This window comes from Arctopsyche grandis, chromosome 1, assembly GCF_051622035.1.
Source record: "Arctopsyche grandis isolate Sample6627 chromosome 1, ASM5162203v2, whole genome shotgun sequence".
Taxonomy (NCBI): Eukaryota; Metazoa; Arthropoda; class Insecta; order Trichoptera; family Hydropsychidae; genus Arctopsyche; species Arctopsyche grandis.
This window is the reverse complement of record NC_135355.1, coordinates 35,907,690-35,932,920: the sequence shown is the minus strand read 5'-3', so window position 1 is coordinate 35,932,920 and position 25,231 is coordinate 35,907,690. Positions and strand designations below refer to the sequence as shown.

Genomic DNA, 25,231 nt, shown 5'->3' with positions numbered 1-25,231 from the left:
TGATTCTTAATCAATTAGATTATTTGTTACTAAATGCTTAGACCAACAAAGATTGCAACAAGTCACATTGATCATAAGCTTCCTAAAAAATGGTTTTATATAAAACAACCACAAACTAGACAAATTTTGCCCTCCCCCTTCCTAGAAAAAGTTTTAAAAAAATGTCCCTAATGCCTACTTCGTGAAAAAAAATATGCATGTTTGAAAGGTTTGATGATTTTTCCGCAAAAAGCGATCTCGGGAATGTCACTAAAATCTCGATCACGGAACATCTGGCACCCAAAAACTCCATTAATCGAAAGCTAACCACGAGAAAGTTTACTAATTAGAACTCGAGTGCCAGATATTCCGTATTCGCGATTTTTGTGACAACGATTGTTGCGCAGTAATTCGTTTACCGTTTGAAAATAGTACTGTTGCGCGTGATTTTTGTTACATTGTAGGGGGTAGGAAGTGTTGATCGTATCACAGCCTAACGAAACACTGTTGTGTTTGTTTGAATAATTTATTTTTATTATTTAGTTTTGGGTATACAAGTGTATAAATATGTTATTGAAGCGGTTATGTTCTGGAAGTTCACTAAGTGACTGGAATCGGCTGAGTTCTGGAAGTTCTCGAAGCGGCTGGATTGGTTGGTTGTTGCAGGTTGAGTGAGTCTGGCTCTGTTGCTGGTCGGCTGTTTTTAGCTGACTGGTTGTCGATATAGCATGGTCTGCTGCTGGTTGTTGACTGATGTTGAGCCCACTGTGCAGGTTTATATAGTAGTCCGCTGTATGCGGTTCGTGTGCAAGAGATGCAAGGAATGTGGTTCTTTCCGTTTGATTTGTTAGGGTGGAATATTCTCGAATATGTGGCGTCATTCCACTCGATTTAGTTTTTATCGCCCTTTGTTCCAGTGAGTCTGGATGTTTGTTCAATGGGTTACAATGTAGTTGTTGTTTGTACAGCTGCACGTTAATGGATGCAGGTGTTCTTCGACTTCGCGTCGTTCTAATTGATTTGTTGGGGTGGAAGTTTCTCGACTCGAGATGACGTCAATGGTTGAGCGTGAGAAATGTATTCTCCGTCGCAATAGATGTTTCGATTGCGGTGACGAGATTCCTACAACATCAATATTCGTTATTACTCAGCCAACGCGAAGAATAGTCAGGAGACAAAATGACAATCCACACTTCAATCACATTATCTTCCTAGGAAACATAATGTGTTTCAATATTGTACGATTTCCTGCATTATAGTTAATCGTATTTAAGTCGTTTACTGACTACTAATTGCATTTTATTATGTAGGAAACGAAACAAAAGATTTTTTTGCGACTCTAAAAAGATGAATCATCCATAGACAAAGTGTTACGGCCAAAATGTACTATTATGAAAATGGCCACACAATGGGGAGATGTCATCTTTGACAGCTGTTTCGTTGTGGGTGAAAGTTCGATTCAGTTTCGACGGGCGACCACGTGGTCATCAACAGACATAATAATTGCATCTTAGAAATTGCGTTTCAAAATAACATTTATTCAAAATGGGCAACCAACTGGTTGGTGTGGCTCCCTCACAAATCTTGCCCGTAGAGCACTACCTGACCGATCAACATAATATTTATTTCGATCACAGGTATGACACATTTTTATTATGCAGAATAGTATATTGAAAATGCGTATTGGTATTCCGTCGCATGAAATACTAACCGATCAGTAGTCATTGTTATGATAATCACCATTTTGTTTTTAATGTTGTAGTTTGGGATCGACGCGATTTTTCAAAGTAGCTCGTGCCAAATCACAAGAAGGACTCATTGTAGTTAAAGTATTTGCAATACAGGACCCATCGCTGCCACTGGGTATACACCGAGAGAGACTTGAATATATACGTACTCATCTGGCATCTTCCTTTAATTGCTTGCCGTTTCAGAAGATAGTCGTAAGTTTAAGTGGCCTAATTTTGACGTATTTGGTTATTTATCTTTGTATTGTATTTACTTTTATTGATTGTGATAACAGTTGACAGATAAAGCTGGTTTGATTATGCGAGAGTATGTCAAATTTAGTTTGTATGACCGAATTTCGACAAGGCCTTTTCTTAGCATTTTGGAGAAAAAATGGATCACCTTTCAAATCCTTTGCGCTCTTCATCAGTGCCATAAAGTGGGAATTTGTCACGGAGATATAAAGGTACGTTCTTAAATGTAAGTTTTATATTATGTTTGGATCGGATTTATTTATTCGTTTCTTTTGCAGTTGGAAAATATTATGCTTACGTCTTGGAATTGGGTTTTGTTGACTGATTTTGCTTCGTTTAAACCGACATTTTTACCTGAAGATAATCCTGCAGATTACAGTTACTTTTTTGATACATCTAGAAGGAGACTTTGCTATGTTGCTCCCGAAAGATTTGTCAAGACTTTAGGAATGGACAATATGACTAAAATTATGCCTGGCGATGATAAATTAGGCGGTGGATTGCTTTTGAATGAGTCTCCTTGCAAAGCTGGAGATTTGCTACCGAGCATGGATATTTTTTCTACGGGGTAATAGAATTATATGTATACGTATAGATCTTTTGTGTTGTTTGATTGTTTTGGTATCAAATTTTGATTGTTTTGTTTGCTTTTTAGCTGTGCACTGCTCGAGCTATGGAATGATGGAACGCCGGCTTGGGATTTGTCAGGACTTTTAGTGTACAGATCGAGCGATACTCCGCATAGTGTAAAATTACCCAAACAATGTGACAAACGTCTAGTTGATCTTTTGACTTCAATGACCCAGCGGAACCCACAAGCTCGCTTATCAGCAGAGGTTTACTTAGATAATGAGAGAGGAAAGTAAGCATATATCGAACGTTTACAAAATATATTGATACTTCAAAGTGTATTGAACCAATTCACATTGTAATGATGATTTCAGATTTTTCCCGGAATATTTTTATTCGTTTTTACAATCTTATATGATATTTTCCGCCCAACCTATTCTACCTCCGGATGAGAAAATATCCCGAATACACAAAGACATTGCTTCCATTATAAGCATATTTATAAAAAATCCCAACGACAAGCGTAACTATGAAGAGGCAATTGACATACCGATAAAGTCTGACGACGCTGAAACTAAATTTCCATATATGATTCCGCGCGATTTTAAATTCAAAACTATTGATGCTTCAAAAGAAATAAAAATCAACGAAAACAACAATGAAACTAGAATAACAAAAGACAAGAAGTCGATAAGTCCCGACAGTGAAGGCTTAATCATCATCACGTCGCTCGTTACATCGTGCATAAGAGGATTGCATCATTGCACGTCGAAATTGAACTGTTTAGATATATTATATCAACTAGCCGAATATGCAAGTGCTGAGACTATATTAGATAGGATTATACCGTATATTGTGAGTATTTTTTGATACTTTTCTTTTGGTTTTGTTTTTTTTTATGGAATTTATTTAAGTAATGCTGTGTTTTTTAGATTCATTTAACTCATGATTCATTACCGCGAGTGAGAGTCAGCGCTCTGAATACTCTTGCAAAGTGCCTCTGTATGATTGATTTCTTGCCAAAGTCCGATATGAACGTTTTTCCCGAGTATATCTTTCCGGAGATTGCACCCTTGGCTACAGATTCTGCCGTGTCAGTGAGAGCTGCGTATGCCAACAACATAGGTATTGATCAATAGAATGACATTGACAGGGCTGTTCTTAAAATTGGTAATACATGGTGAATCATTTCAAATGACGCTATTACACTTACTGGTAGTGCATTACTGGCAATCACATGCCACTATGCACGTCAGGATCTGATTTGCCATTTGTTTTCATAAAGGAGCAGGCCTGCTAATTTATTTTTTTAATTTTATATATGTACATACATTACCAGGAAGGCCTAATAGGTAAACCCAATGCGCCTTCCTGGCCAATTATAGACATCGGTAAACAATTATATTTATACAGCATCATAGAGACATCTATGGACAAATTCGATAGGTAGCAAATTTTTGCCAAAAATACATATATTTTACAGAATAGGTAGTATATTTATATAACAATCAACAAATTCGAGATGTTATAAACTCGAATTTGCGTGAAAAAGGATAGGTTGCCCATTTGGTGGAACTATTTCAACAATGAAATTAGATACATCGGCAAACTCTGATAGGAAACGGTCGACCTGGACACATATTTAAGGCCTGACCAGCAACACTGGGCCAGGAAATGAACTTATGACCCCTCAGTTGAAAGCATTGCACTGAACTATATTGCTGGTTATTAGAAGAAAAGGTACTTGTTCACTAGTTAGGGTCCCGCCTCGCGCTCAAAAACCGATTTTTATGCTTTGCTGTGACATCGCGTTTCGACTATATGTATGTTAACAGATGTCTCGAGTGCTATAATAGGTATTATTGTATGTTAAATCAGCATTATTGTATGTACAGCGAAGGAGGTACATAGTTGTTCTACTTTGGAGGAGTGGGCTGGCTGAACTCCAAAGGCTCACTAGCGTCAGGGGCTGTGTGATACAGCTGTGCGACTCCTACGGGTTCGCGGTCGTTTATATAGAGCGAGTCGAATTGTGTCGGAAGTGAATTTGAGTCGGAGTTAACACTTAGACTGTAACATATGTATTGTGTAATATGTTTAATTATTTTTATGAATTTGGTTTTAGCATTACTTGCAGAGACAGCTTTGAGGTTTTTAGATCAAACTCAAAATATGGAAAATCACAAGGAGTCCGCAAAAGTAAATTATGAATCGGAACTATCAGCTCTGCATGAAATGGTATCAGTTGTATAATTTCGATGTTTATTTATTTTGCCGTTACATATGTTTTAAAATATCTTTTCATTTTCATCAGGTGAGACAAACAGTTTCTAGTTTGTTGACTGATTCTCAAACCCTCGTTCGGAGAGTTTTTATGGAAAGCGGGATCACCAAATTGTGTGTATTTTTCGGCAAACAGAAAGGTTCGTATTTTGATATTTATTTTATATGCATAACTAGCAAATATATATTAGAATTAAATGCTCAGTATTAGAAACGACGCCAGGTATAATTCTCAGAATCGTTAGTTATATGTATGATTTTATATTTTTTACAGCAAATGACGTATTGTTATCCCACATGATAACATTTTTGAATGACAAAGAAGATACTGCTTTGAGGGGTAGCTTTTTCGATTGTATCGTAGGGGTAGCGGCTTACGTCGGCTGGCATTGTTCTCACATCCTAGTACCACTATTGCAACAGGTAATAATACAAACAAATCTTCAATCCGATGGTAGTTTCCCTGCCTTGCGTCAACGTTCAAATTTTTCAGGGATTGACAGACCCTTCAGAATTCATCATTGCAAAATCTTTAAGAGCCACGACGTCTCTAGCAGAACTCGGCCTCATACAAAAGCCATCACTGTGCGAATTGGTCGCCGAGACGGTCTGCTATTTGACACATCCCAATCTATGGATCCGTCACGAAACATGTGGACTCATATCTTGCGTAGCCACTTTGTTGAATCCTATAGATGTGAATTGTAAAATTCTTCCATGGGTTTGGCCGTATCTTACGTATAAACTTACGCAGGTATTTCATTCGAAATGTTGTTGTTTTTTTATAACGGTTATGGACGTTTTTCATATACGCTTCTTTGTAGGTTGATAAACCGGAATTGTTGCTCGGAAGCTTGGCTCAACCTATACCTAGAGCCATATTTGATTCTGTTATGAAATATAAAGATATAAACCAGTTTTTACAAACGTTGCGGAAACGAAGGGAAGCACGCTTGAAAGTAAGTTTTTCAGTTATATTTCATATATATGTGTTAGTTTTGGTTATTATTAAAATTTGATTTGTTCAGGTGAAGCAGGGTACGTTGCCTCAGTATTGCGAAATGAGTCAGACGATGAAAACTCTGTTCAGACGTCTCATGTCTGATGGTTTGACCGATCAAATCGAGTCGCAGATTTTATCGATGAGTACTCATCTCATTGAAATGCAACGTACCAAGACTCAAAGCACTTCTAATCAGTTCAGCAACGAGTCTCCGGGTAGATTGAGCATCTCTGGAATATCTTGCATTTCGAAGATGGTCACGTTGGAGAACAATGTATCAGACGGCAGCGGTGACAATCATATCCAATCCGGCTCCAAAAGCCTATACACGAACAGCTCCGTTTCGAGCTATAAGTAATTATATAATGATACATGAATGAACTTTGTCGGTGGTTTGAAGGCTGTTATATAGATTGTGTTGCATTTTTGCAGACGGCAGCACAAAACTAGCGTGAGCAGTCAGTCGGCTGCGGAGAATTGCAGTCAAATGAATTACGAATGGCAGCATATGTTCGGTGATAATAAAAATATAAATGAAACTTCAGCACTATTATCGAAAGGTTTTTGCCGAAATTTTACTTATGATCTTTGTTTGTTTTACATTATTTATTTTTATTGTTATTTTTTCGTGCAGATAATGTTGACGGCGTTGCGAGTTCTACTCTCGGTCCATCTACGCACAATTTGACCAATCAGATTTCTGCAATGCCGTACGGTTCGGGATCTGGATCTAGCAGTCAGTTCACGCAACGAGCGGCCTCGCCTAATTCATTAGATTCCAATGCTACTCATTTGTCTTTGCTCGTGCAAGAAAGAAGCTACGTACAATGTAAGTTTTTTGGTAAGAACACACTCGAAAGTGCGGCACGGGTCGCGTACGTCAACTCCAGCGGTGAGAGGCGTATCTTCGTGTCAGTGTTAACTCGTACGATCTTATTATTTCGACCAGTTTCTCTTACAATTCTTCAAATATGGGAATCACTGTCAGTACAAAGATAATATATCACCGAAAAAAATCCAGAGGGTAAGTTTTGGGAAGGATTGCACTAGCGTTTTTTTTGGATGTGCAAAACTATCTAAAAATAAGCACATGCCGCTTACCACTATGTGTGTTTGTACCTTTAGAGAAAGAATAAACCCAAAAGTACGGCCCGGAACGCGTACGTGTACTTTAGCGGTGAGAGGCGTATCTTCGTGTCATTATTGATTCTTACGATCTTTGACAAGTGTCTCCTACATTTCTTCAAATATGGGGATCACCGTTATTGATCACTATCAAACCTACATATGTATGTACAAGTATAAATCGTCATCGAAAATAATCCAAGGGGTGAGGTTTGTGAAGGGACGCGGCGGTACAGATTTGGCGTACGTTTAGCGTTTTCTCTTTGCATGTAAAAAACTATCTAAAAACAAAAAAACGTGCCGCATACCTCTCTGTGTGTCTTTACCTTTAATGTAATAAATAAGATGTAAAATGTTTGCCGTTTCATATTTTATTTCTATCACGTATTTTTGTTGATGATTATTGCAGATAGCATGGCGCCATGTCGACAAGAGCTGAAAAATTTAACAACCAGACAGCACATAAAATATGCTCGTGCTTTGAGGTGGGTTTTATTTTTATTATAATCTACATATGTAGTTTATTAATATATTTGAATTTTAAGCCACAGCCGAGCTGGCTACTTTCGCAAGTACTTAACAATTTAAATGCCTTTTTAGGTCTAGAGAGTGTGCTATGGAAACGTGTGGAATTAATCTCCCGCCACCAAACTGGAAACCGGGCACGTCTTTGATGGCTCAACTACACGAACACAGGTATTTTACAATATAATACAATACAACATTTTATGATTTTACAATACAACCACTCGCGAAAAATTTGATCTTCACCTGTACGCTAGCAATTTTTAAATTAGTTTTCAAGCAGGGAAGGTTTAAGTTTCGACCGTTTCCCAGTCTATATAAACTCCGTTGATTATAATAGAGGATATTTATTTATGTTGCTTCACTTTGGAGGAGTGGGCTGGCTGAGCTCCAAATGCTTACTGTTGTCTGGGACTAGTGCGATAATTTATATCTTTGGAGATTCCTACAGGCTACATTGTTTGGTTCGTAGTTGTATGATGAGATCATACTCTCAGGGGTTCTTGTGAGCTCAATGTTGTTTATGTAGAGCGAGTCGAATTGTGTCTTTGCCCTTGTGTAAATGAAGATGTTTCAGACAAGGTCGGCGCTGCATACTCGTACAGGAACGCGATGATGAAATAGATGAAACTTCTATTCGGGATAGTACAAGCTGTGCTATATTCCTACAAATTTTATTTTATTTCATAGAACACGAACACTCGCTTTTACAGATTGCTCCAAAGCGACGAGTGCACTTATACAGATACAATACAATCAATATATGTACATAAGCATTTTATAAATTGCGAATTCGTACAAACATCCACAGTGACATCTATGGAGACATTTTTGCAGCATTTTATAATCAAATTGACGAACCTTGTGACTGAATAACTTGAGATTAGCATGAGAGATATAAAGGAAATGCCAATTTTACAAGAACCGTTTCAATGAAAATCAGAAAACTTGGCAGTCTGATAAGAAACGATTGACCTTGAGTCACAAAACCAAGGTCTGCCCAGCAGCGGGACTATAGTGCGACTCGAACCCGTGACCACTCTGCTCGAAAGCATAAGCTAACCACTAGTCCACGCCGCTGGTTAACATAAAGTTGAACATAGAATTCTTCAATATGCAAATCATCGATTTTTTATTATTTTTGTAACCAAGTTCGTCTAAAGGTGGCGCTTGTAAAATCATTTTTAAACGTTAAATATTGTACGTTTCGGAAAAGAAATCGACGCGACTCGCCCGTGAGGCGCCGGTGTATAAGTGTCAATGCGCGACTCACGGGTGAGTCGCTGACGTGCAAAGGTCTAAATGCACACATAAAGATGCAGTCTTACGAAAATATCCAATTTATTACGATTTTTAGAGCGGCTGTGAATCGTCTGGTGAATCTATCGTCTGGAATCCATCAAAATTCTTCGATAGCAAAAGGATTCTTCGGATCGTGCTCGAACGATGGCACAGTTCGCCTTTGGGATTTGGCAAAATTAGAGGGAATAAGCTTAGTTAATAGGTAAGCTGTTTGTTATTATAATATTGCCACTGAGATATACATTATAATAAACATAAAATTATCAATAAATTTATGTGTTTAGATCGAAATCGATGTATAATCGTGGCGCAGGACCCGTCATCGGTATGGCTCCTTGCGAAAACAATCAATCGTTCGCCGCAGCCACTCAAGACGGTTCAGTATTCATACTTAGGTAAGCATAAACCACTCTTTACATACGCTGTCAAGTTGGTCTGTCGAAAATAAATTATCTTTTAGCATTCAAACATGCTGTGTCCTCAATGTGACAAGATCTTCAAGTCGCTTGATTTGTCCCTATCGCCTAAGTGGTGTCGAAGTAAAGTTTGTGAATGAATTTTGTCATTTGGGGGTCTTGTTCTCAAATAATTTTCATTTTAAACGACACATAGACAATATTTGTTTGCGGGCCACAAAAATGCTGGGATTCTTACTACAATTAGTAAACCTTTCCAGAGTGCGTTGGTGCTTAAAATACTCTATGTATCTCTAGTACGTAGCATTCTAGAATTTTCTTCCATTATATGGAGTCCTACCCATATGATTCATTCATTGAAGATTGAGAGAATCCAAAAACGGTTTCTCAGATATCTTTATGTGAAACTGTATGGATATTATCCTTGGCTATATCCTAGTGCATTTCTATTAGGGGAGTTGGGTTTCAACTCATTGTAGTCTCGTTGGGTTATGTTTCTGGGAAGGCACTTTTTTAAGCTGTTGAATGGGATTGTACACAATCCTCAGGTTCTTAATGAATTTAGGTTTTATGCACCTAGTAAATTCAGGGACCTGAGGAATCGTGATTTGTTTGTTCTTCCTGTGGCTCGCACAAATATGTTGGCAACGGCTCCTATATCTAAAGCGATATATCTGCTCAACCGGATTGCTGGTGAAATTGACCTCTTCAATATAAACTATGCTAATCTGGTTGAGTGGCTGTTGATTAACGCCAATAGTTGTTTTTAACCATTGTGATGTTACTATTGTTGCGTAGAGATGGGTGGAGGATCCAAGTAAAAGGCCAAAGTCGTTTCACAGTATTTATTGGTGATTAAGGAGATACACACACTGGCAGTGAGAAAACCTGAGATATAACAATAATTCAAGGTTTGCAATAGAAAATTGGATAGGAAAGCCAATTTTATGGGAACCGTTTCAATGAACATCAGAAAAATTGGCAAATTCTGATAAGAAACGATCGACCTCGACAAGGTTTGGCTAACATCGAGACTCTAGTGGGAATTAAACCCGGTGACACCTTACACGAAAGAATCCAACAATCACTACTAGACCACGCTGCTGGTTAATACTGTTGCGTAGGGGTGGATTGAGGATCCAAGTAAAAGGCCAAAGTCGTTTCACAGCATTTATTGGTGATTAAGGAGATTCACACACTGGCAGTGCTCCATCTAGAATGTCTTGATATGGTCTATGTACCTCCTTATAAAGGACAGGTCGCTCATGGCATCTTCGACGTCCGGTTACTTCCCTATTGTTTAGGCATGTACCCGGATATGTATTCCCACGACACTCAGTCCCACGCTATCGCTGTCACTTCTGAGAACGGACTGGGTGCGGTTACTACGCCAATTCGGTGGCCATTGTTTAGCCTACTTGCACTTAGTCTGGAGATAATCCTCGAAACCAATTATAACGGTCGCACAGTGTCAGGTATGCGCCTTGGCCTAATCCGATTGCACTTAACCGGCAGCTCCTTTTAGCATACGCTACACTATTATTATGTCATTGTGATATTATAATTATATTGTGATAATTGAATGTCTGGCCACAGTGACGCGTTGGAGTTCTCTGTAATGTCACTGTGGCTAATATGTAAAAATAAAAAATATATACCTGCATTCAATTTTCATTATATTTCACTATAACAATAATTTACTGTTCGTATAGGTTAGATTCGGCATCGTCCCGTATGGTTTTATCCCAGTGTCGGCAATTGGATCCCACGGACGATGGTGGTGTTATCGATGTCGCTTGCAATACTCAGTGCTCTGGTGGTGATAATGTTATTATTTACTCTACGCTCTACGGCGGAATAGTCGGATGGGATTTGCGTGCTCCAGGTTTGAATTTAGACCACATTCTCCATTTTTAATCAGTGCGGCGTGTTGAGTTTTGATTTTATACGATACTTTTTGTACAGGTAACGCGTGGAAACTGCAAGGTGATTTGAAACAAGGTGTGTACACTTGTATGTACGCTAGTGGATCGGGTTGGTTGACTATTGGTACGTCTAGCGGACGGGTCTGCGCTTGGGATCTCCGTTTCTGTTTGCCGATAACCACTCTGATGCATCCCAAAGGTAATTAAATACGATTTTAAAGCTCTAGGACATGGTCGAGTTGGTTCACCGTCCTGTGAGTTAAAACCGATTCGACCATGTTGGTAGCTACCACCTAACTTCCTTCCCGGCCGTCATATTAAAAAGCGTGCTTTAAACCACGCAGTCATTTCATTCCTTTTATCTAATATATAATTTCAAAAGACTTGTAACTATGTATGTATGTAAGTATGTAAGGTTTGTTGGTAACATCGAAAACAAATCAAAGCTTCTATGACGACGATTCGATGTATGTTTTTTTTCGGTTCAAATCTATTCTATATACATACAGACCCATGACAGGAAGTTCTTACCACTAGCGTAAAACTCGTTTTTTGTCGATTTTGTTAAATTTTAGAACAGGAAATGAAACAAAACTTTTTATTATACACGCATAATATATTCATCAATAATATTTACAAAAAAAAAACAGTAATTAACTTAATATTTAGTTGTCCCTCCCCTATTTGTTATAACAGTCCGAATTGATCTCTATGCATGACTGTATTGTTTTTTTGATTTTTGAATCATTTTTCCATGTATCTATTATTTTTTCTTTTAAATTATCTAACGTAGTATAAGGGCTGTTATAAAAAATACTTTTTAATACCCCCAACAATTTTCAATCGGATTTAAATCCGGTGAATTACCTGGCCATAACAAAATTCGAATATTTTTTGTGGTCAGGTAGTTGTTAATTGTTTTGGCCGTGTGACATCTTGCATAAAAATGTAATTATGTGCATCCATCTCCTCTGATTCAAAATAAGGCAAAAATCCGTTCAACAATTTTTTTTTGTATTGATCCTGCCCCAATGTACGGGTCCAGCCCTTTTTCCGCTAATAACGGACCACACCATACAGATGCATTATATTTTGTTGTTTGAATGGTGCATATGTCGCTCAGCTTCTCGGAAGGTCGTCTTCTGATGTATTGGACAACATCTGTCATTGTCCTTAGAATTGTTTCGTCAGAGAAACAAACCTAAAATGAATGAAAAATTAGTACATACATAGGAGGTTATCAAGTATTTTTTAGTTTAATATTAATATTTAAACAATACCTTTTTCCAATCATCAACAGTCCATTGCTGATGTCCCTGAGCTTTTTTTTCATCGTTGGTGTCAATTTTGGCTTTTTTATGGGAGTTCGGCTCTTGACGTTAACTTCACGAGATCTACAAAACATCGTCCTTGTGGAAATATCGATACCCTCTTGGTTCAGAATAGCTTGAATGCCTTTATTAGGCACCTTACGGTTCTCCAAAGCTATGGTGATGATTTTTCGATCCGTTCGCGGTGTGATTTTTGGTTTTCTCCCACATTTGTCGTATAATGTAGCAGTTGGAAAAACTCCCGATTGCACCAATTGTACAATATGGGCTACCGTAGGGTGAGAAACATGAAATTTTTTGGCAATTTGTCTGTAACTATATATCTTTTCACTAATAAGCGTTGCAATGGCCACTTTCACATCTTCTGAAATGATTTTTTTGGAGCCATTTCAAAAAAAAAGTTTTTGATTAAAAAATCAAAAAATATATTAAAGCGAACGTAAAAATACAATAAATTATACACAATAATTTTAATTTACAACTTATATTTAAAAGTAATTAAATCTTAAGTCTATTTTTAAGTCAATAATTGTTAATTTACGCAGCGTGTTAACAGGGCGAAAACTGACCGTGAACTGATTCTTTGTTTCTTTCATCCCCAGTTTCAAAATTTTCGGTTTTTTTCACCACCATATGTGGGTTGCTATTCAATCTATCTACCAGTGTTAAAATAAATACGTGTTTCCCACATGTTCGTCAAATTTGTCACAAGTTTCGCAAATTACGCTAGTGGTAAGAACATCCTGTCGTGGGACTGTAAATAAAAATGAATGTCTGTGTGTGTGTCCCGAATAGGCTCCTAAACCACTGAACCGATTACGATGGAACTTTCAGGATTTGTTTTATGCATGTCCGGGAAGATTACTGTGCAAAAAAACGGAAAAAACCTCTTAATAATAATATTTGCAATTACGATTTTATTGATGGGAAAGTAAAACTATCCCGGCTTCAACGCATCACGCCGCGAGTGTGACAGTAATCGCGCCACGCCTACCTCGCACTCGAATGTACTGACCACTTAGGGCTGTACCACAAACACACAGCGGATGGGCTATGTCAACAAATATATCTATACCTACATATATATAAAATTGAATGTCTGGAACGGGAACAGGAACGGGAATTACACGCGTTATTGTGGCATTGCAACGCATGCCGGGTTTAGCTAGTAAATTTAATAAAAAAAAACAAATGAATATTTACTATTAGATTCGCCATGTTTAAGTTGTTTATATTACAAATACTGAGCGAAGCCGGGTAAAAATTATTGTTGTTATTATTTTAAAATAATAAATTAAATTAAATAAATAAATAAATAAAACAACTAGTTAACTACATACAAAATCATGTGTAAATTAAATGTAGAATGTTAGTTTTTAATATATAAACATTTATTTTTCGCTTTAGAGAACCGAATTAGAAATATAAAAGCTCACCCGACCGAACCATGTTGGATAATTTGTGCAGCTGGAGACGAAGCAGGTGTGTGGAGTTTAGAAAGTGCACAAAGACAAGCAGTTCTATGGCCGTCAAACAAGCCTCCGCTCACTTACAATTCGGTATATCATCGTATTTTCATGTCAAATACTTTCTTTCGAGTATGTATTTCGTATTAATTTTGTCTGTATTGAATTTTCAGCCGTGTTCCCATTATATAAACGCACTGTACGGTGGAGTAGTCGACGATTCTCCGTTCATTTTAACTGCCGGAACTGATCAAAGGGTACGGTTCTGGGATCTCGATCAACCGGAAGATTCGTACGTGTTGATTGGAGCACCGAATGATCAGTACGCCCCTAGCAATGCATCCGTATCGTACAGGTTCGATTATAAAAAAAATGATTTCAGTATATATGTTACATTCAAAGTGTATTTTCAGTTGTAATATATTCCAATTGGCGTTTTAGATCATTCATATTCGAATACAATTCAACTAGTAAATTATATCTCTACAAGCGCAAATACACTTTCAACAATGTGCGCCAGTTGTAATATAACAGTTGTTTATATATAACAATGATTCATATTTGTTAATTGTTATGACTTACGAGAGAGAAGCGCCAAAAGAGAAGCAAAGTTCTCACGTTGTTTCTGGATTGCGTCTCCGTCTGACTGAATCAGTTAACCTTATTACCTTTAGGTACATATGTACACTGATTTCTCTGGAATTCGAACAAGAGCCAATTATGGCCCATATTTGATGCTATATATAGCTACACCAGACGGATTTCGCGGTAGCTGTATAAGTACAGAAAGCTGTATATATACAGAAATTGCAATGAGGCGTGTAGCCGCTCGAGGACCGCCATACAATGAATATTTCGAATTAGTGTCAATTTATTAATTATTTTGTCAATTTGAACAATTGGTGTCACCCGGTACAGACCGCACTTTCCGCACAAGTCTAGCGACGCTTCTGGACAGCTATGATGCTTTTTACAAACCTCCTTTATGTTTCACTTACGATTACAATTCAGTAAAAAATTTGCTTCATATCCGATCGTTTTCATATATTGCCATATTGCTCATTTTGGTCATCAATATAAGTAAACGGATCCTCCGCCATTACGATAGAGATAAAATTTCGTTTAAGACGCGTTTGAAGTTTGCAAATTTGAAATCTGGGTGACGTCTATGTAGTCTTTAGTTTTATACATAGATGGCGGCAGTAAAAAAACATAGATGGCGGTAGTAAAATAAAATTATTGGTATTTTTATTCAAAATAATAATTTATATATCTTAATATTATATACAAAACTAAAAAAGAGGTTTGTTTTTAAAAAACTTTTTTTTATAATATATTTTTTATTTCAAATGCTTTAGAATTCAGTAATGCGTTGATATTTGCTGGGTATTACGAATAAAGGTAATGAGTAAAAATACACTTCAACTATAACGGTAGTTGGTACCAGGTTAGATGGAATATATTTCAACTAAAAGTATATTACAACTGGAAGATACACTTCAACTGTAACATGATCTAACAACAATGTGAAATTTGTTAATTATGATTAAATTTCAGGAGTAGATTAGTCGATGGCACACCAGTGATCCAAGAGGTGTCAACGATAAGTAGCATTCCTAATACGAGCACGGTCTCCGATGAACAAGCCTCGAGGTATGGCCCAGAGCCCAGAGGCATTCATCACACGGCACCGATCACAGATTTGAACATGGTGCAAGCGAATAAATGTTATCTTGTTAGTTCCTCTGCCGATGGCGTTATAAATATATGGAAGTGATTTTATTAATGTGATTTTTTTTCTATTATTATTTCGGATGTATCTAATTTTGATTAAGTCAGATATTTATGTATGTATGTATGTTTTAATTGGTTCGGTGATTATTCCGCAAAAAGCGATCTCGCGCAAACCATTAAAATCTCGATCACGGAACATCTGGCACCCAAAAACTCCATCAATCGAAATCAACCCACGCGAAATATTGTACTAGCACCAGATGTTCTGTGATCGAGATTTTAGTGACTTGCGAGAGATCGCTTTTTGCGTAATAATCTGTTTACCGTTTTAATGCCGTATACGAGTTTTGTTTATTGAATTTGTAATAATAGTATCTTAGTTTTATATATGTTTTTTGTATTAGTCAAGGCTCAATTTTCTTAACTGGGAGCTCTACAAGCAGGCTTGTTTTAGCTGTCATAGATTCCAAAGATAATCAGTATTCTGTTACAAACCGGAGTCTGTTTGAATTACTCATTAGTTAACCCTTTGAGTGCTGGCGTATTTGTGTTGAAAGCCAATATAAAGCAGGTATAAAAATTGTACCCAATCCAATCAAACCCTAGATAACTACCGCCGAGGATTTTGAGTTTTGTAAAGTTGTGTTTAGACTCTCTAATATAAAATAAACAAAATAAGTCTATTAACCGCTTAGACGCCCAGCCGACGCGCTGAGCGTATAATAGATACGGCTGTTTGCGCCTTAAGGCGCTTTGGGCAGCTAAGCGGTTAATGAATGTATTTTTCCAAGACTAGTTCCGTCTTCTTCATTGTTAAAATGTAATGCTCTCAATCTAAACGACAAGCCAAAATCTAAAATACTCGGCAGCTAGGGAATTTTCATCGAGTAATTCTGCTATGGTTATAAATTCAGGAATTCTGGTGTAAACCAGTCTTTATAAACGTTGACAAATGAATGGCATGGATTACACGACCCATGTTCAATGCTACCCGGAAAGGCTTAGCGGGTAGTATTATTGTTTACTTTGTAAACATGCTCAAAATATAACGCCAATCGGCGTTGGTGAGCATTCAAAGGGTTAATAAAAAAAATCGACATTTTTCCTTTTGTCAACTTTTGTTTTGAACTTCTAAAAATTATTCAGTAATATTTCTGTTTCAAATACCTTCAAAATTAGGATTTCTTATGTACATAATAATATGTTTACAATAATGGATAATACAAATATTTCAACCCATATGCTTTCATTTTTTATTAAACACAATTAATCAACAAAGTATAGAAACAGCAAGTGTATTAGATTTGAAGTAAAATCTTCAACATCAACTCGCCTATACAAAAGATCATATTTTCATAACGATAAATTTGCACATAAAAAAACAAGGAATGATCATTAGGAATGATACAAAAAATTATTGTAGTATTATTGTCTTATATACAATATCAATAATATTTATTAACGTGCTAAGCGATTGCATACTCATCATCTTTGATTTATAAGTATGACCGGATAAGGGCGAAAACACACAGAGCGGTATGGGACGTCATGTGTCTTCAAATATGGGACTCAACGGTATCGATCACTGTCAAGCAAGGATAAAATATCACCGAAAACACTCCAGGGGATGATTTTTGGGACTGTGTACTATGAATATGGGCTAGGGGTGCTGCGTTTTTGTCGCATGTTTGATAGTATCTAAAAAAAAACACGTACCACTCGGTGTTTTTTAGCCCTAATGGTATATTTTACAATCAGTATTGAATGAATGAGTGCACTGGGGTATTTGCAAGCTTTTCACGTCCTTTCAAGTCGACTAGTTCGATGACGGCCAAACATCCGATTACATCACAGTTACAACTTTCCAGCAGTTTGATGACAGCTTCCATCGAACCCCCCGTAGCTATCAGATCATCTATGATCAGGCATTTCAACCCTGGTTTCTTCAATGAATCCTTTTGAACTTCAAAAACGTCCTGAAATACGTAAATTATTATCAAATACTTATTCATCAATACGTTGATGTAAAAAAAAATATGAAAAATATATTACAGATCCATATTCTAGTTCGTAGGAGCGTGAAATTACTTCTCCGGGAAGTTTTCCTTTCTTTCGAATGGGTATGCATGCTATTTCGAATTCAGCAGCCACAGAAAAGCTGAACAGGAATCCTCGGGATTCTAGAGCGATGATTGCCTCCACATCGGGAAAGTTTTCTTTGATGTATTGGATTAGTACTTCGTTTAAAACTTTGCATACGGAGCCGTTGCTAAGTGCCGAAAGTATATCTCTGTAAGTAAAATTAAATTTGAAATTGATTTTATTTAAAAATAAATTAAATATATACTATGTCGAATTTACCTAAATATAATTCCTTTTTTTGGAAAATCTGGGAAATCTCTAATGTGCTCTTTGATGAATGATATTTTGGTCTCCATTGACATTTTTATTCGGTACTTGGTAAGATTTTATGAATTGCTCTCGAGTACTAGTTACATGTGATTTAATTGGAACAGAGTACTGATAACGCTTGAATGATAACCCTAGCGATTACATCTGTCAAGTGACGACATTTGAATTAGATAGATTTTTGGTCACAATCATTTAAATACCTACCAGGGCTTTAAAAAAAATGATACTATGGTATTTAATTTTAGTCATTTATTGATTTTTAACAAATTGGCTTTAAATCATACATACTTTGGAACGTAGAAATGTATAAATGTATTTTTTTACGATGTACCCCTTTTCTAAATCATACAAAATCTATTAAAATAAATTTCTTATAGTTCATTCTAAGAATACAAGAAATATAGGGTGTATAGCTTTGAAAACCACATAGTTATTACGAAAAACGTAAAAATCGGGGCACTTGCACACCCCACTTCAGTGAGGCAGGGTTGAAAAGACGTTTTTGGATAATTAAATAATTGTATTCAGTATTATGGGAAAATGTTATATTTTTTGATAAATGTATAATTAATTATTTGAACTGAAATAATAAACTAATGTCAATCAGTTACGAGAAAATATGTCAGGAAGGATTCAGGATTCTTAGATTTAATTTTGAAATATTCTTCTTCATAAGCCCTATCCTTATAGAACGTAGGCAACCAAAACTGCCATCCATACTCAGGGCGCCATCACACACACGATATCTACATACGATATTTCCATATCCAGTTCCTAAATAGCAACCACAGGTTGCAATATGGGAACTGGATACGGGAATATCGTATGTAGATATGGTTCGGTGATTACTAGTCAAATGTGAACTGGTCACAGGACAACCGGTCGCTCTAGATCGGTCACACGTGATCACCCGTCACACTAAAACTGATCACGAGAAAACTGGTTGACCGATTTTAGGGTGTGACCAGTTTTAGTGTGACGGGTGATCACGTGTGACCGATCTAGAGCGACCGGTTGTCCTGTGACTGGTTCACATATGACTAGTAGTTCGTTTACCGTTCTTTTGATTTAGATATAAATAAAATGGTAATTGGACTATTCGTCACATTAGGGTGGTCACAAAGACAATTTTTGCCATGAAAATCGCGAATACACAATATTTGGCACTCAAGTTCTCGTTACTATGATAGTTATCGTTAGTATGATGGACTTTTCGGCTGCCAGATGTTCCGTTATAGAGATTTTAGTGACTTTGTGACGAGTAATTTGTGACCAGTAATCACCGAACCAAATAAAATACTGAAAAAGATATGCTACATTTACATATGTTTTGGCCAAATTCGGTGATAGGATTCTCCGAACATAACCTACCTTGCACAACTGTCAACTGGTGTTGAATGTGTATTATAACACAAAAAAGATGAATTGTCGACTCCTACTTATAAATTTCGGGATTCCCGCTTTGTCCAGAGGATATGCCATCAAAACAGTACAATCATCTGCCGGTAAAAATATCACAATCTGTTCTAACGTTCCACATCCATCAAGGGTGAATTTATTCTATTTACAACGATTAAAATTTCAGGAATGATGGGTCTCGGCAAAGGAAAGAAGCCCGGAGCCGGAGTTGGAGGACCCGCCACAGTAAAGCCAGTTCTTCCCGTAGAAACAGACGCTCAAAAATTAGTCGACTATTGTTGTGGAACCAATACTAAGATTACAGGGGAAGACGTTAAAGTAAATGTTATTGCAGTTAAAAAAAAATGTAGCTATCAACTTTTTTTGTACTATATGGTTTGTGTATGATTCCAGTTAGGAGCTGATAGTGATTATCCCGATTGGTTATGGACAATAAACGTCGGAGCTCCAAAAAAATTATCAGAAATGGACCCTACAACGAAAGCTTACTGGTTGAGAGTCCGAGCCTTAGGAATGCGAAGAAATAACAAACTTAATAAAATCAAACCTTTTTAATACGTTAAATTAGTGTAAGAACAATATTGCCTCGAGCAGAATAAATAGTTTTATTGATATGTCATCTTGTTATTTATTTCATAAAATATATGTAGACACATGTTTTTCAACCTACCCATTATATTATATAAAATATTTTGGCCTTAAAATGAAGTATGACTAAATTTTATTTCAATTGTTTTTTTTTTATATGAATAAGTAAACAAGATCTTATGAAGACTTACATTTAATCATTACATTACAATAAAATATAAAAAATTGTTTTAAAAATATGTATATTATAGAACGGGGAGAGTTTGGGCGTTCCAACCGATTGAATTTCCAACTTCAGTTAAATGATCTCGCACAACTCTATCTAAAATAGCCTTGGAAATAAAATAAGAAAATTAGTATTGAAATATAATTCGTTGATATTTTTATTTTGTATCTTAAATTTACTTGTATATCCTTGCATCCTTTCAATGCAGTTTCTAATACTTTTGGAATGTGATCAATGTGAAATCTTTGGGACATGGCGAGCAACGCGATATTTCCTGTAACCAAACGAAACAAACATAAAATAGCCACATTCAGTTCGTACAAAAAAACAATATGAAAAAAATAAATAGGCACCACTAGATGGTAGAGCGGCCACTGTTAGATTTGGTCCACCGGTCGTCTCTTCAAGATGGGTAATATCTATCAACGGAATATCTCCGTTAGCCAAACTCGCCGTGCATGCACAGATATACTCGGTGACGGGAATCCCAGCATCGATCAGAGCGAGGGTCGCAGCATTGACACAAGCACAGTAATTACCACCGTCAGCCTAAGTACACAATACATATGTTATTAAATAAAAAAAATCTGTAAGGAAAATGTGCTCGTATTACAAAACACACCTGCAAAACTTCAAAGTATATATCGATCTGTGACCGAGGATACAATTCGATTTTTATAGTCGACGATAGCGCTTGACGTAGCTGTATGGACATTTCTTCAGATTTTCTATCACCGCGTGGTCTATTTTTTCTTTCACCTAAATTGCGATTCAACAGTAAGTATTATGGGTGCTACTTCAGTATGCGGTCTACCTTCACATATCTACTTTAGTATGCGATCTACCTTCACGTTTTTACTTTAATATGCGGTCTCACTGTCTCAGTTCTCGGGTGTGACACTGAGACTGAATAATACCGACCCTAACAACCTAATCTTATTTATTTATTTATTAATTGGATGATTTATTTATTAATGGATTGACTCTAGATATTTTAATCAACACTTGGGACATGGTTGGACCTCAGTTACTGAAATTAATAAATGAATCGTTAGAAGTGGGATCCGTCCCGGATGCATGGAAGGTGTCTACTATTGTACCGGTACCAAAGGTTACGGGCACACATAAAGCCAGTGAAATGAGGCCCATCAATATGTTACCAATTGTTGAGAAGATGCTGGAGGAAATCGTTATGATTCAATTGAAAGAGTTCATTAGTATAAATGATTGTTTGGTTGTGGAACAGTCTGGATTTAGAGTGAAACATTCAACAGAAACTGCTATCCAATTGGTGGTTTCTGATTGGATGGAGACGATGGATGAATCTAGCATGGTTGTTGGAGCAGTTTTTCTAGATTTTAAGCGAGCGTTCGAGACAGTAGATAGGAATATTTTATTACAAAAATTATATAAGTTAGGAATAAATGGTATAGTATTAAAGTGGCTTCAATCATACTTAAATAATAGAAGGCAAAGAGTAATAATTGATAAGGTGTTATCCTCTGAATTTGTAACACCTCATGGAGTGCCGCAAGGGTCCAAATTGGGACCCTTATTATTTATATTATATATAAACGATATTGTTAAGGTAATTAAGATGTGTAAAATACATTTGTTTGCAGATGATACATTGATATATATAATTGGAAAGAATGTTGATGTAATGTCTGAGATTTTAAATATAGAATTAAATTATGTGAATGACTGGTTGTGTGAAAATAAATTAAAGTTGAATGTGAATAAAACAAAAATGATGTGGTTGAATGGTAAAAATAAAAATATATTGAATGAAATTAGAATTGATGATAAGTTAATTGAAAAAGTTGAAAATATAAAATACTTAGGTGTATACATAGATTCAGGACTAAATTTTAAAATGCACGCTGACTATATAATAAAAAAAATGGCTAGAAAAGTTGGTGTATTATGTAGATTAAGAAATATTTTAAGTAAAAAAAGTAAAATTTTAGTGTTTAATTCAATTGTCTTGCCACATGTGGTTTATTGTGCCACTGTGCTTAATTTGTTTAGTGGCCAAGATTTAGAAAAAATGCAAAAAATACAGAATAAAGCTATGAGAGCTATTTTGAATGTGAGTAGATTTAAGAGTATTGGAAGTATGTTAGATGAATTAGGATGGATGAGTATTAGAATTAGTCTAAATATTAGTACATTGTCTTTTGTTTATAAGTTAGATCATAAGTTATTACCTAAGTATTTTGATGATTATATAATAAGGAATAGAGATAAACATAGTTTTTATACTAGAAATAAGGACAAACTAGTTGTAAGTAGAGTAAGAAAGAATAAGACGGCTGGGGGTGTTTTTCACAGGGGTGTGCTCATGTATAATGCCCTCCCTGAGTGCGTCAGGTCTGCTAAAAACATGGATGCATTCCTGCGAGGTGCGAAGAGACACCTCTGTGAGGGACAGTACATATAAGTTAATTATAAATTTTAGAGTTAAATATAATAATTAAGATGTATTTTTTTTTTTTTTAAATTAGCTTGATAGCTAAAATATATATAAATAAATAATAAATAAAATAAATAAATAATAGTTTTGGACCATTGTGGCATTACAGGAAGAACCTAATGCGCCACAATGGCCTACATTTAACAAAGATAATACAAGTAAAAAAAAACAGAAAAATTAGAAAGCAGAATAAAAAAATAATAAAAAGTAACAAAAGGAAAATAATAATACAAATAAAATAGTACATAAAATGTACAAAGGAGAAAGAAAAAGTAAAATAAATCAACAAAATATGAATAAAAAATAAAATCACAGCGAGGCCCAAATGGAAGAGAGTAGATTAAGATTCCACTCATTCATCACATTCAAATTAAGAAAGTAATGATGAGCGCAGGTTACCAGATAAATATGTTAAGATAATATCCGATAATCTACGCTCCCCAAAGTGGAAAATATCACATTCAGGGACAGCAGCAACGATTTCATTGAGAAGTTGAATAGCTCTTGGAATAAGAGCCATTCGAAAAAGAACTGTGCGAGCAGCAGGTACAACCATCAAATGATGATGTCTACCACGCACATAGTTATTAGGGACATGAAGTCCCAACTGTTCCAGCAACAACGGGCATGACGTATTACCACGCAATAGCTGGAGAACGAAACGAATTAACGAGAAGTTTCTCCGAAGTTCAAGGGAATTATACCCAAGCATGCCCAAAAGGAAAGGAGTAGGATAGAGATATGGGTAGTATCTTAAATGAATAGGGCCTAAAAAAAACTATCTTAGCAGCCATCACCTATTTATTTAAGGGTCAGGATAGGTTAGGTTAAGTTAAGGTTGGCCCTATTCATTTAAGATTTGGTTAAGAGATATGTATCTGCTGATGATATTTTGATAGAAATGCTTCGACAACATTATGGAGCGGCAAAACAAAAATTGTAATAAGCATTTCAATGCTACGATACAAATAAAAAAAAATAGTCGACTGCGGTTCAAAGGTAGACTGCATACTAAAGTAGCACCGTATTGTGTATAATATGATTACAGATTTGATTTGATATAGTAAATAAGTTCACCTGTGGAAAATGTAGCCATACTATATTGACAATTTATGACTGCTGTTTCTTGTGTGTTTTTATTTTTATTGGATACCTAAAAATTTTCATAGTTGTAAAAATAAATACATATATGGAGGAATCAAACGTCAATAGGACAAGTTATATACCTGATGGGGTCCATAAATGGCGACTAATACTTTCGTATTGCCCATTTGCAAGTATGCACTGCCGTCTGCTTGTGAAAATACACCCATGTGACATTTTATCTGACGCAGTTCACCAGGACGACGACCATCCAGACGAAGGCCTTGATCGGATACTAAATTACGTTCTCCCATTGTGATTTTGAATAAGTAAGATATCTGAAAGATAATGCACAATGAAGTGATACGTTAGTGAGTGCAAATCAGTAATATATATGTGTTTTTCCATTAATCTTACGAGCAAATTGTTGTTTGTATGCTCATAACCTCAAACGGCATGCGACGTATGCGATTTGACAGCCGGGCGAGTGCTGCCAGTGTAAAATATATTTTTATTCATCATCATCATCATCATTTACAGCCATTCGCCATCCACTGCTGGATGAAGGCCTCTCCAACACGTTTCCACTCGTCTCTGTTTTGCGCAACACTCATCCATCTCATTCCGCACATTTTCCTAATTTCGTTCACCCATCTTCCTTGCGGTCTTCCTTTTACTCTTTTGCCTTCTCTCGGGTACCATTCAAGCACTTCTTTTGTCCACCTTTCGTCCATCCTCCTAGCTACGTGACCCGCCCATTGCCATTTCAATCTCTTCACTCTATCCACTATGTCCACTACCCTTGTCATATTTCTCACCCACGTGTTCCGCTTCCTGTCTTTCCTCGTTATGCCAAGCATACAGCGTTCCATACTTCTTTGAGTGCATTGGATTTTATTTTGCATCTTGGCGTTCAGTGTCCAAGTTTCACATCCATACGTCATCACTGGCAAAACGCATTGATCAAAGATCCTTTTCTTCAGGCAGAGTGGCATTTTTGATTTAAAAACAGCATTCATCCGTCCAAATGCACTCCACCCTAATTTCATACGTCTCTTTATCTCTTCATTTTTACTACCAGACATGTCAATTATTTGACCTAAATATAAATAATTATTTACTACTTCTACTGGTTTATCATCTAAGGGGATGCTATCAGGCATGCAATAACTATTGAACATTAGTTTAGTCTTATCTACGTTAATTTTTAATCCTACTTTTCTACTTTCCCTGTCCAGCTGTGTTAGTCTGATAAGTAGGTCAGCTGAATCACGAGCTACTAAAACTATATCGTCTGCGAACCGAAGGTGACTCAAAAAGCGACCATTGATGCTTACTCCGGCTGTATCCCAATCCAATTTCCTGAAAACTCCCTCAAGCACCGCA

The 25,231-nt window shown here is 36.4% G+C and overlaps 4 protein-coding genes across 10 annotated transcripts; 2 read left to right on the top strand and 2 right to left on the bottom strand.

The window, feature by feature from the left end:
* The first annotated feature begins 1,289 nt into the window (after positions 1-1,289).
* On the top strand, positions 1,290-16,882 carry Vps15 (vacuolar protein sorting 15). Of its 7 annotated transcripts, none has more exons than XR_013261266.1 (25): positions 1,290-1,616; positions 1,742-1,922; positions 2,003-2,173; positions 2,240-2,529; positions 2,617-2,823; positions 2,906-3,386; positions 3,464-3,656; positions 4,657-4,769; positions 4,846-4,954; positions 5,089-5,237; positions 5,308-5,568; positions 5,639-5,773; positions 5,843-6,171; positions 6,250-6,332; positions 6,452-6,646; positions 7,352-7,427; positions 7,543-7,638; positions 8,825-8,971; positions 9,054-9,164; positions 10,898-11,070; positions 11,151-11,309; positions 13,849-14,000; positions 14,081-14,262; positions 15,465-15,776; positions 15,902-16,881. XR_013261266.1 is itself a non-coding variant. In XM_077442256.1 (25 exons), the coding sequence occupies exons 1-24, from the start codon at positions 1,525-1,527 to the stop codon at positions 15,682-15,684; spliced, it is 4,305 nt and encodes a 1,434-aa protein (XP_077298382.1). In that variant the 5' UTR covers positions 1,290-1,524; the 3' UTR covers positions 15,685-15,694; positions 15,902-16,881. The 7 variants fall into 7 exon arrangements, 4 of the variants coding, with proteins under 4 accessions (XP_077298382.1, XP_077298355.1, XP_077298369.1 ...); XR_013261264.1 differs by having other exon boundaries at positions 6,250-6,377; XR_013261265.1 differs by having other exon boundaries at positions 6,250-6,377; positions 15,465-15,781; positions 15,938-16,879.
* On the bottom strand, positions 16,874-18,252 carry Aprt (adenine phosphoribosyltransferase). Its single transcript, XM_077442268.1, has 3 exons — positions 18,003-18,252; positions 17,694-17,931; positions 16,874-17,617 (listed from the first exon to the last, which is right to left on the bottom strand). The coding sequence occupies exons 1-3, from the start codon at positions 18,083-18,085 to the stop codon at positions 17,396-17,398; spliced, it is 543 nt and encodes a 180-aa protein (XP_077298394.1). The 5' UTR covers positions 18,086-18,252; the 3' UTR covers positions 16,874-17,395.
* Positions 18,253-19,392: 1,140 nt separating this feature from the next.
* Positions 19,393-20,607, top strand: mRpL54 (mitochondrial ribosomal protein L54). Its single transcript, XM_077432925.1, has 3 exons — positions 19,393-19,558; positions 19,639-19,790; positions 19,866-20,607. Exons 1-3 carry the CDS (start codon positions 19,474-19,476, stop codon positions 20,025-20,027), a joined length of 399 nt encoding a protein of 132 aa, XP_077289051.1. The 5' UTR covers positions 19,393-19,473; the 3' UTR covers positions 20,028-20,607.
* Ski6 (exosome complex component Ski6) lies at positions 20,007-24,361 on the bottom strand. Its single transcript, XM_077432912.1, has 7 exons — positions 24,263-24,361; positions 23,989-24,183; positions 23,840-23,915; positions 20,909-21,045; positions 20,640-20,835; positions 20,466-20,560; positions 20,007-20,392 (listed from the first exon to the last, which is right to left on the bottom strand). Exons 2-7 carry the CDS (start codon positions 24,157-24,159, stop codon positions 20,306-20,308), a joined length of 762 nt encoding a protein of 253 aa, XP_077289038.1. The 5' UTR covers positions 24,160-24,183; positions 24,263-24,361; the 3' UTR covers positions 20,007-20,305.
* Between the last annotated feature and the right edge of the window lie 870 nt (positions 24,362-25,231).

What these genes read in the sequence shown, in the direction of transcription:
- Aprt (XM_077442268.1), bottom strand. Translation starts at nt 18,085, where the DNA reads ATGTCAATGGAGACCAAAATATCATTCATCAAAGAGCACATTAGAGAT. An exon ending in AAAAAAGGAATTATATTTAG is followed by an intron (nt 17,932 to 18,002) that starts GTAAATTCGACA and finishes TTTTACTTACAG; the next exon opens with AGATATACTTTCGGCACTTA. An exon ending in ACGAACTAGAATATGGATCT is followed by an intron (nt 17,618 to 17,693) that starts GTAATATATTTT and finishes TACGTATTTCAG; the next exon opens with GACGTTTTTGAAGTTCAAAA.
- Vps15 (XM_077442229.1), top strand. Translation starts at nt 1,525, where the DNA reads ATGGGCAACCAACTGGTTGGTGTGGCTCCCTCACAAATCTTGCCCGTA. An exon ending in TTACGTATAAACTTACGCAG is followed by an intron (nt 5,569 to 5,638) that starts GTATTTCATTCG and finishes GCTTCTTTGTAG; the next exon opens with GTTGATAAACCGGAATTGTT. An exon ending in CTCCGCTCACTTACAATTCG is followed by an intron (nt 14,001 to 14,080) that starts GTATATCATCGT and finishes TTGAATTTTCAG; the next exon opens with CCGTGTTCCCATTATATAAA.
- Ski6 (XM_077432912.1), bottom strand. Translation starts at nt 24,159, where the DNA reads ATGGGAGAACGTAATTTAGTATCCGATCAAGGCCTTCGTCTGGATGGT. An exon ending in GGCCGCTCTACCATCTAGTG is followed by an intron (nt 20,561 to 20,639) that starts GTGCCTATTTAT and finishes GTTTGGTTACAG; the next exon opens with GAAATATCGCGTTGCTCGCC. An exon ending in AAGGATGCAAGGATATACAA is followed by an intron (nt 20,393 to 20,465) that starts GTAAATTTAAGA and finishes TTTATTTCCAAG; the next exon opens with GCTATTTTAGATAGAGTTGT.
- mRpL54 (XM_077432925.1), top strand. Translation starts at nt 19,474, where the DNA reads ATGAATTGTCGACTCCTACTTATAAATTTCGGGATTCCCGCTTTGTCC. An exon ending in AACAGTACAATCATCTGCCG is followed by an intron (nt 19,559 to 19,638) that starts GTAAAAATATCA and finishes TTAAAATTTCAG; the next exon opens with GAATGATGGGTCTCGGCAAA. An exon ending in TTACAGGGGAAGACGTTAAA is followed by an intron (nt 19,791 to 19,865) that starts GTAAATGTTATT and finishes GTATGATTCCAG; the next exon opens with TTAGGAGCTGATAGTGATTA.